At 42.4% G+C, this 10355-nt stretch overlaps 1 protein-coding gene across 2 annotated transcripts; it reads right to left on the bottom strand.

Annotated features, from left to right (window-relative positions):
* Positions 1 to 671: 671 nt before the first annotated feature.
* Positions 672 to 9981, bottom strand: IDS (iduronate 2-sulfatase). 2 transcript variants are annotated; one of them, XM_071757686.1, is made up of 9 exons: positions 9840 to 9981; positions 8809 to 8945; positions 7511 to 7688; positions 6597 to 6685; positions 5173 to 5373; positions 4423 to 4593; positions 3638 to 3764; positions 1980 to 2153; positions 672 to 1287 (listed from the first exon to the last, which is right to left on the bottom strand). In XM_071757686.1, the coding sequence occupies exons 1-9, from the start codon at positions 9970 to 9972 to the stop codon at positions 785 to 787; spliced, it is 1713 nt and encodes a 570-aa protein (XP_071613787.1). In that variant the 5' UTR covers positions 9973 to 9981; the 3' UTR covers positions 672 to 784. The 2 variants fall into 2 exon arrangements, with proteins under 2 accessions (XP_071613787.1, XP_071613785.1); XM_071757684.1 differs by lacking the exon at positions 9840 to 9981 and adding an exon at positions 9218 to 9599.
* Between the last annotated feature and the right edge of the window lie 374 nt (positions 9982 to 10355).

The raw sequence follows: 10355 nt of genomic DNA, 5'->3' as shown, positions 1-10355 counted from the left end.
CTTAAGTGCAATAAGCAGTTCAGCAACTACAGCAACCAGCAAGCTACAACCATTAAAAGCTTCCATGTCTTTTCACCTGTGGGGCCTCATTGAACCAATCCTCATCAAAACCACAGAGCAACATCCTGATGCCACCTTAACCCCTCAGTCTTCAGTGTTTCAGTGATGAAAAGCACTCATTTTGTAGATGTTTATTAAAAATTCTGATCCTCCCCTGTATAAGGAACATGAATCTCCAAATGAAAGCTTTTGTGTAAAATAATTGTATTCTGGATTAAACATTTTTTTTTTCTTTTAGCTCTGGTCAGAGATAAAGCTGGTGACAGCAGACACCTCAGTCCTTCACCACTCTCAAACATTTCCTTGACCACTCCAGCTACAAGTCTCCCAGCTGAAGTGTTCAGGACCTGCTTACTGACACCCAATCTTTGCACAGCCTTACAAACACAGAAGGCTTATTTTTTTCCACCTTTCACTCTACCAGTTTTTGTAGAGACAATGAATTTTAGCTCTTCAGTCACTACAGGAGAGATGCTTCACATTATGGGCCTGCATGCCCTCTGTGGCTTTTTCAGAAGTGTTGTGAGCCTGTGCTTGAAAACACAACTGCAGAAGTTCACTCTGACTACTTCAATGTAAGAAATGTTGCAAGACAAAGGGAACTGGCAGTGTTTTGATACAAACAGTATTTTAATTTAATTCAAGTGTTTTCTGTACAACAGAAAAAAAAAAAAAAAAAGTATTATTTCAGTTGCAAGAACACGCAGAAAGAAGTTTCTGAACCCTAGTGCTTCATGAAGTCAAGCATTTTTTTAAAAAACCAATCATGTGACATATTGTTATAGACGTTATCATCCTGGTTTGGATCAGTCTTCATCACATACAACTCTCCTGCATGGACATTCTCAAAATCAGCACTGAAATTGTTGGGATTAAACTGAACCCAGAGAGTGTACCTGTAGTCTACTGTACGCATGGAGTAGCCCATGATTCTGATGTCTTTCAGCCTTGGTTTGTCAGAGTCCCACTGAGGAGTGTCTGCAGGCCGGGGATATTGGCTAAAAGCAAAGGATTCTTCATTAAAACACCTGTAAGGGTTGTCACACCCACCCTTCTCTTTCTCCACTTTCTCTTCAGAGGCATGAAAATACTGGGCAATGCTTGACCCCTCGGTGCACAGTGCAACATGAAATGAAGGCTCTGGACACACAGGAGGAACCTGCAGGCCAGCAAGTTCAGCAAGTGTTGAAAACAGAGACACAAGCTCAACCACTTGGTTGCTTCGCCCTAGAAGAAACATCAAAACACAAGTTATGGAACATGATGGTTTGACAGACACCAGCAGAACACTTCAGAAACTTACTCTAATAACCAAGGAGGTGTTTTACAGAAAGTGCTTTGTACTGAATTTGAGGAGTAACAAAATCAAGTTAATTATGGTGTGGCAGTTAGCTCTGAAGATGCCAGTTTATGCATTTATGATGTATTTTTAATTTATTTTTTGCATTTTTCTCAGATGTGCAGCCTTCAAGACAGTAATATTCATTACTTTGAGAACCAACTATTCAGAACAACAAATCAAATTTGAGTGTCAATACTTTACTGTAAGTGCCTCCATCAAAACAGTTTCCAGTGCCACCATTTGAAGCACACATGCTAGGCAAAGAATGTTCAACTAATTGCTGTTGGAAAGATAGCAGCTGCCATTACAAAAGGTAGGTCAAGAATACTTCCAGGCATCTACACTGCACAAAAATAAACCACCTGCTGTGTTAACACAGACATCTAGCTGCTTCCATTAAAGCAGATCTAACAAAAGGAAAAGTTTATGTCCAAGAATCCCCTTCACCACTTTGTTCCACATCAGTACAAGAAGCACAGAGAATGACTCAAGCTGCCTGTAGGTAAATATCATTACATCACCACTTCTCCTTACAGACATCCACTGCAAACAAAAAAATAAAATACTGGAAATTTACCTTGAGGTACCAAGCTTAAATGATGACTAAAAGGGTCAAGGTAGGGGAAGACCCTCTCTCCTTGACTAACAGAGGGTGATGTCATTCCTGGGACATAAAACATCAGTGGCACACGGGTAGCAACATCAAAATTGCTGTATTTTGCCCATTCACCATGTTCTCCCAGGGACCATCCTAGATGAAAAAGAATACAATTCAGAGCAGATGCCAGGTTGTAACTTAGTAGCACTTAATTTTTCACTGTAAATTCATTGTGGCTGTTGAAAGCCACTGGTCTATTAACAAGGTTACATTAATAGACAAATAACAAGCTCTATTTAAATATAGCAAGCTTTGTCTCTAATATGAAAGCTATTTCAACAGCTAGATAAATCTTGCAACTTTGTACTCTTATATTGTGGAAATAACACACCTTTCCTTATTTCTCCTATTCTAGATTGGAATTAGGAAACCAGCTTTAAAAGAGCAGAAGAACTGGTGTGTGTCACAGTGCCTGCAAGTCTCCAGATCAATTCTACAAAGTACCCATTTAAGTTCTGGGCACCTGCCAGCTCTCTAATACTCCTGTGAACACTGTGACTGAACATCCCCTGGAGCCAAAGCTGATATCTGTGGCTGACTGCTGCATCAGGATGTTACCCCCTGAGGAAGCACTAGAGATCAAAAAACTTTACCTCTCCTCTTCCTCTTGGAGGAGATGCCAACATGACTTCCTTCCAGACACACTTATTGCCAATTTAACTTTGGGGGGGGGAAGAAAAACAAGCTCTGTGTCAGCTAGGTTAACACATTATTTGTTTGGATCACTTTGCTAGCCATGGTACTGGAAAAATCAACTGTCCAGTTAACCTCAGCAGGGAAAGGAGGAATTCCATTTACAATGGGAAGTCCAAGTCAAAGTGGCAAGTGAGAAACAGTATCTAGAGTCACTTTAGTACCAGAAGTATTAACACCATTGCTCTGCAACTCATAAGGGCTTTTTCACAAACACACACTCCCAGAAGTCAAGGCTAAATAACTAAATACATGACTTTACATTGATTTAGTGAAGTCATATAGGAACTGTTTCAAGGTAGCTAAGCCACCCCCCAATTAAAGGGATCCTCAGAGGGTTATTTTGATGAATATTAGAGTATTGAAACAATCAATAAATACTTGAGGTATTTGTCCCACACTTAAATTCAATTCTTTACCACCAGGATTCAGAGCATGCAAGATCTCAGTGATTAGGTGAAAGCCATACTGCTGTCAGCTTAGATGCTCTGCAAGCAGCTAAGTCAAGTGCAAGAGAACACCCTTTAGCAGTTAATGAGAGAGCCTGTGTCCCACTGTACCAGATGGCTCTCTGCAATTTATAAGGGGGGAGGAGTAGTCACTATCCTTTCACAGTGCATTTCCCAGCAGAAGTCACTCCTTGGGTAGGAGGTGGGGATACAGCAAGCTCAGCCCAGTGCCTTAGCAAATTCTCAACCTGATTAAAGCACAGGAGGGCAGAACTGTGCAGGCACAGAAGCCTGTGTCAGTTCATTCAGGTTGAGACAGACAAAATATATCCATATACACAAGGCACAGCAGCTCTGCTGTGCATCACACAAACACACACTGAGCTGCACACTGAGATTATTAACAGTGAGCTGGAGAAACATTTAAATCCTTACCATGATCAGCAGTAAAAACTATTATTGTGCTATTTGACAGTCCTACATCATCCAAAGCATTCAAAAGGAGGCCAACTTGTGTATCCAGGTAAGAAACTGCTGCATAATAGCTCTGACGAATCTGACGCTGCAAGTTAAGGAAATGGGGGAGAAGGGAAAAAAAAAGACAAAATTAGCTTTTCCCCAGACACACACACAGAAATACTATTGGGTAGCTGCATAAGGGAAGGGACTAAAGGATTTTACTTGTAAAGCTTTATTTTTTAAGTGTCTGTATCCTGATTAATGCCCCAGAAAAGGTAAACAGGGAGGAAGCAATTAGAAAATGGTTTCTGCCAGAAGTTCTTTCAAGCAAGATGCTGAAAATCAATCAGTTCTGCTTCTCTCTGGGGCCAGCCAGGGCCCCTTACTTTGGTGTAAGCAGTAGAAAGCAGAAGAAAACCTTGCATAAGATAAACTCAGTGGTGGCTTAAAACAGAAAAATAGATTCAGGTAGTGGAAGCAAACATGACATTGGTAGCTGCTTACTTATACAAACCAGAAGCATACACACTCTGACTGATAGCTGATCCCCCCCTCCCTGCCCTGACTAGCCTGATTCCAAATACAGTGGAGGTTTGTCTCAAAGCTGGGAGTGACTACCCAGGACAATTAATAGGAAAAAAGGAATTAATAGCAGTTGCAAACTGTCAGTTGTTGAACACCCAGGAACATCTTAGAGCAGCCAACTGCTCGTGCATTCGAACAGGGTGGTTTGACTTCAATGCACTGTACTGGCAGCTTACCTGGAAATCATCTGGAAGTGGTCCATAAGGAAAACTAACATTTAATGCTTCCACATCATCCCTCTGTCTGAGATCTGTCCAGGGGTTGTATGCCACAGATGGCAGTTTCTCAGGCACCCAGGGATCTGGGGCTAATGTGATGTTTTCCAAGGGGTACAACTTCTGAAATTCCTTTACAATACAAACACAGAAAGACTGCCCTCAATTCTAAGATCTATTGTTAAATTTGTGTTGTAAAACAGCAATTGTTTCCCCTTGCATGGCCTTTTAATATTCTTACAGTTTACAAGGCTTCACTCCCCCTCCTCCAGCATGTAAAAGGTAACAACAGTACACTAGTCAGCCCCAGACAATTATTGAAAAACACCAAATCAGTAAGTACCTAGAACCAGCTTCCTGTGTCTCAAAGCTGAAATAAAAGGCCCAACATAAGTTCCTCTGAAATGAGTAGAAGTGTTGCCACCAACTCAAGCAGGCAATGGAGTATGAGATCTTATGTCATACTCCCTCAAGCTCCATGCAGGAGCAGTCACTATTATGGTGGCAGAATCCTGGCTGGGTCATCACAACTCATCCTCATGAAGCATTCTGAAATGCAACACAGGCAGCTGTTGAAGCTACACCAAATAAAGGCTGTTTTGAAGCTTGCTTTCCAGAAACACTAGCAATAATACATTTGTGGAAACAGCTTTGAAAAGCAATAGCAATGGTTGCTTAAGTTCCTTCCACTGCAGGCCCCAGTTCTCTCACCTGAGGGTACCTCAGTGGGATATGTGGTTTGTGGTAACCAACTGCCAGGAAGAATTTTTGCTTCTTGGTTTTCATAACATTAAGTAAACGTATGGCCTCTTCAGTGCTCTGTATATCAGGCAGAGTACCACTGGGCATTTCTGTCACGTCCACTGGGCACACCAAGTTAGCATAAAGTTTTCCATCTTTTCCCCTGCAAGTCTTAAAAAAAGACAAAATAATTGGTTAGCTAACTTTACTTCAGCAAAAGCAAAGAAGAAATCCTCTGTTCTGTTACTTTCAAACCAATTGGTTTCTCAGTCCTACTACTAGCAAAAGACTACAAGTTGGTTACATAAAGGAATTTAACACATTTTATGAATACAAAAGGTGTCTGTACATGGATGACTGAGCAGACAGCTTCAGGAGCTGAAGAATGCAACTTCCATGTCCATGGAAAAGTCAAATTCTCTCTAAAGCTGACTATGGTTAAACATAGTAATATGGGAAAACACACAGATTCTATGATTAACAGAATCTCTGATCTATTGGCAAAAAGGCAGAATGTGGTTACACTATATAAATGTATTTTTACTCCTTCTGATCCCAAGACCTCATAGCAAGTGGCCTGCAAGCTACTGACTTAGCTTCTGAGCAAATGCCAGCACTGGCTGATGGATAATTAGTGAAGAAAGATAAATTAGACCAAATGCCTGCCAGGAAAAGGTGGCCTCAGCAGGGTGTTTGAGAGAGCTGCTAAATGAACATAAAAAGTATGTCATGGATGCAGATACAGCTGCTCTTAAAACAAGTCTTTTCAGCAGCAAACACAAGAACAAAGCAAGGCTGGCTGTAACCTCATGGCTTGAGCTCTCAGCTTTGCAGTGTAGAGATTCCAGCACCTTATTGAAATGTTTGTATAAACATAAACCACTGGTTTGATCCACACTTAATGAGTAACAAACATTTCTAGAAAAGTGTATCCTATTATTTAAAGGTTATTTACTTCTGACCTTCACCTGTTCAGCCCTGAGCTCCTTGAATTAAGTTCCCCAAGCCTCCTGGCAATGTGGCATCATTCACTAAGCAGAGCAAGATTAGCATGGAAATTTGACAAGCACACTTTTCAGATGAAGGAATTGATGACCTGGACACAAATTATAATCACCTGTTCTTGTGAGCACTCAGCAACCTAAGATTTCCAAATACTAATTCAGAAATACTGAAATATCTTTCACAAATTGACCTGACACACAGCTGAAGGGAGAAGCTTTTTTTTAGAAGACTAAGAAACAGAAACTCAAAGTGGCTGTTTCCCTGCATAAGGCTGAAGTCTGAAAACCCACACTGTATGTTGTATGTTGTGTCAAGCCTGTGCTTGACACAAAGAACTTGGTTATTTCCTGAAAACCTTTCATTGTTAGGGTACCACAGATCACCCTCACCTTATAATTTTCATATTTTTCAGTTGAAGGATGAAAGGGTGGAACAGACCAACTGTATGGGTAGTCATCACTGTAATTGGATGAAACCCCTGAAAAGGGTAAAAACATCAAAAATTCAGTTCACTGAACCAGGAAGAGCTCAAACATAAGTTTAACTTGTTTTCAGTTGTTGTGTTGGTTTTAGTATGCTAAATGAAGAAACATTTCAAATTCTCATTGAAAACTGAGAAAGAGGAAAAAGCAAGAAATAAAAGTTGAAGTTTAAGACAGATATTTATACCTGAAATGCACTTTTTACTGGTGTGTGGGAAGCTTAGGACTCTTGAAGAGCCTTACGTTCAGCAATCAACAAGAAAACCACCAAAAACCAGAATTAATGTCTTCATGTAAATCCTTAACTAGCTTTACTATGAACTCACAGTTCACATATCCTCACAAGCTACAAAACAAAGGTTCAGTATTGAGTATTTTTCAGCTTGGTAGTGTTATTTCTTTTTAAATAATGAACCAATTTCGTATTTAATTGGTAATATTAGTCTTACACTCTATGTCTCCTGATCCAGACAGACACAAAACACATCTATACAGAACCAGGACAAAAAGGCTGCTCAGTAATTTTATCTTCAGCAGACACCTAACTTCCAGACCTATTTTCAGAATGTTAGACTTCTACTCCCACAATCCCTAGACAAGACATGAAAATATTCACACTATAAGAGGCATCCAACATCTCTAACACCTTGAAGTAAAATTTTAAATCATCCTACTATTAAAATCACTGAATAATCTGGCTTATCATTACAACTGAGGTTGTCAACACAGACAAGAATCACACAGTTGATACTGGTGAAGTCTGTTAGGGAAAATATTGGTTAAATGTGTGTATGTTAAGCAAATGATAATTCAAACCATACCAGGGTGAAAAACTTTCCCCACAGACAGGGTCGTGTAGCCATTCTCCTTGAAGTACTGGGGCATGGTGGAATAGTTTCCTGCATGTACCCTCCAGTAGGAATAGAAATCATACAGCCGGGTGGTATCAGGTCTGCGTCCAGTCAGAAATGACACCCTGCTGGGAGCACACACAGCTTGCTGAGGAGAAAGCCAGCCAAAAAAAAAAAACAAAAAAGAACCAATTCAGAACCAAAAGAACACATGCAAGAACTGGGCAAAACATCAGAAGGCTCAGGAAGTGCAGTGGAAGTGTTTCATGCCTTTTCAAGCTACACTGGACAGCATCCTTATTGAGAATATCAATTCCCAATTGCAAGCTTTCAGCAAGACATACACTGACCTATCTATAACTTTTCCTCAAAGAAGCAATTCTTAAGTACCAAAAGCTTTTGTTATACATACAGAAGTGCAAAGCAAAACAAAACAAAACCCAAACACAAAAAAAAAAAAGCAAAACAAAACAAAACCCAAACGCAAAAAAAAAAAAAAAAGTCAGGTTGCATTAAAGATTCTGCTTTTAAAATCTAGAAGCTCACACTCACACAGAATTAAGTTGGAGGCAGATGGACTGTGCTGAAAAAAGCCCAAAGTCTACTTGATCTGACCTGCCTTAGGAATAATGAAAAGGATGAACTTATGCAAGGTCCTAATTACGGTCAAAAGGCTTCATCGGTTCTGTTTCAGATTGGCAAAAACCAAGAGTTCTTGCTTCAAAGTCCTAATCCCTTGTCAGAATTAAACTCGTTCTAATTTCTCAGCAGAGAGAAATTTGGGAATGAACGGATCCTGTGCAAACTATTCAAGTAAAGAACAAGTAGTGAGGATTCTGAATCCTGTATTTAAGAGTGATTCTGAATCATGTATTCAAGAGAAGCTGATCCGTCATGAAAGCCTAGAGACAGATTACGTCAAAAGAAAAAAGGAAGTTAAAAAATTGTCATTTATACACAGTAGAAAAAAAGAATGCTAATTTAGTAAAACAGCATTTTTAAGCAGCATTTTGCTGCTGGCAGTGAAAATGTTTGAGTGGCATTACACTCATCCAAAGGCTACACAAATATCACTGTTCAAATGCCCTATTTTCGTGTTTTTCTCACCTAAAGATAGGTTCATACAGTATAGTTTAGACCAACCGTTTATTTTCTTCTAGAAATACTTAGGATTAATAAACACTTGCTTTGGTCTGCCTAGCACCTACTGTGATAAAACCAGTCATTTTTTGAATGGAAAAATATTTTTATTAAGCTATTTATCTCACCTGTGCATATGCATTGCTGAACACAATACTCTGAGAAGCAAGTTGATCAATGTTTGGAGATTTCACAAGCTTCTCTCCATAACAGCCCAAAACAGGACGCAGATCATCCACAACTATAAACAGGACATTCATACCATCTATGAAGAAAAGATTAGGAATATATATTAGAGTAACCAGAGGCTACTCTTACAGACTTCTTCATCAGTTTTTAACTCTGAAATATACTTAAAAAATCCACAAGAATATTAAGTATGTTTGAACGAAAGTGTAAATACTGGGATTAATTCCTCCAGCACACAGGAATTCAAATGTATTATACAAATATTTTTTTAAATAAATTTAAATAATATTAATTATTATACAAATAATTCGGCCTGGCCAGAACCATAGGGGTTCTCACTTCCCTTACTAGGATTGCTTCCTTCCCCGGCATTTTCTTCAGCCGGTGCAGAAAACGTGACATAAAAGAGATGTTTTATAATTCTTGCCACTACCGAACTCCACAGCCTACGAGCTTGGAGAGAGGTGTTAAACCAGAGATAAAGCCCAGGCACTGCCACACTACATAACCCTGCACCGAGCAGATAAGAAGAAAACCTTAACACAAAACTCATTACACACACACTTTCCAAAACGCCCTCTTAAGCCGGAGAGTTTCCTTACTGTCCAAACAAACAGCGTAAAAACTGCTGAAAGATTTCAACTCCAACAACCTTTCCAGCGGCAGCCGCAGCTCCGCCAAAGCGCTGCGCGGGGCGAACCCCGGAGTCCCCGGGGCCGCCGGGCAGCCCCACGCACACACCGGGCAGCCCCACGCACACACCCCGCAGCCCCACGCACTCACCGGGCAGCCCCACGCACACACCGGGCAGCCCCACGCACACATCGGGCAGCCCCACGCACACCGGGCAGCCCCACGCACACACCGGGCAGCCCCACGCACACACCGGGCAGCCCCCCGCACACACCCCGCAACCCCCCGCACCCACCTCGCAACCCCTCCCACATCCCCACCCGTGGCCTCGCCGCACCTCTGGGCCCGGCCGCACCGCCGCTGCGGAGCCGATGGGTCACCGCCACCCCCGAGGCGAAGGGAAGGCGGGGAAGCCCCAGCAGGCAGAGGCAGAGCCAAGCGGCCGCGCAGAACACAACGGCGGCAGCCATCGCCCAGCTGGCAGGGACAGGGACAGGGACAGGGACAGGGGCAGGGCCAGGGCCGGCCAGCCCTCCCCAGCTGCCGCTGCAGGCCCAGTGCCTGGCTTTAACCCGCCCCGGTCCCGTCGGCTTCCAGACGCAGGCTGGAGGCCGCCGTTCCCCGGGCCCCCACACGGTGGCGCCGTGAGCCCGCACGGGAGCCCCGGAGGCGGCTGAGGAGGCGGCGGGACGGGCGCATCCGGACGGGGCTGTGGAGGCGGCAGCGGGGCAGGGGCAGCGCCTCGGTTCTCGGCAGCTTTCAGTCCTTCCCGGTGTCCCTGGGCAATTACCGCAAGAGCGCCCTGGGAAAGGGAATACTTCATGGCACCCTGATAGTTGTTTTTCCTTCCCAT

Source organism: Heliangelus exortis, chromosome 14 (genome assembly GCF_036169615.1).
Source record: "Heliangelus exortis chromosome 14, bHelExo1.hap1, whole genome shotgun sequence".
Lineage (NCBI taxonomy): Eukaryota > Metazoa > Chordata > Aves > Apodiformes > Trochilidae > Heliangelus > Heliangelus exortis.
The sequence above is the reverse complement of the archived record's forward strand: the minus strand, read 5'-3'. Positions and strand labels throughout refer to the sequence as shown.

Excerpts from the sequence above, each read along its gene's own strand:
- IDS (XM_071757684.1), bottom strand. The coding sequence starts at position 9,422 with ATGAGTTTTGTGTTAAGGTTTTCTTCTTATCTGCTCGGTGCAGGGTTA. Across the intron at positions 7,689-8,808 it reads TCAGCAATGCATATGCACAG|CAAGCTGTGTGTGCTCCCAG; the intron begins GTGAGATAAATA and ends CTTTCTCCTCAG. Across the intron at positions 1,288-1,979 it reads TTTAAGCTTGGTACCTCAAG|GGCGAAGCAACCAAGTGGTT; the intron begins GTAAATTTCCAG and ends TGTTTCTTCTAG.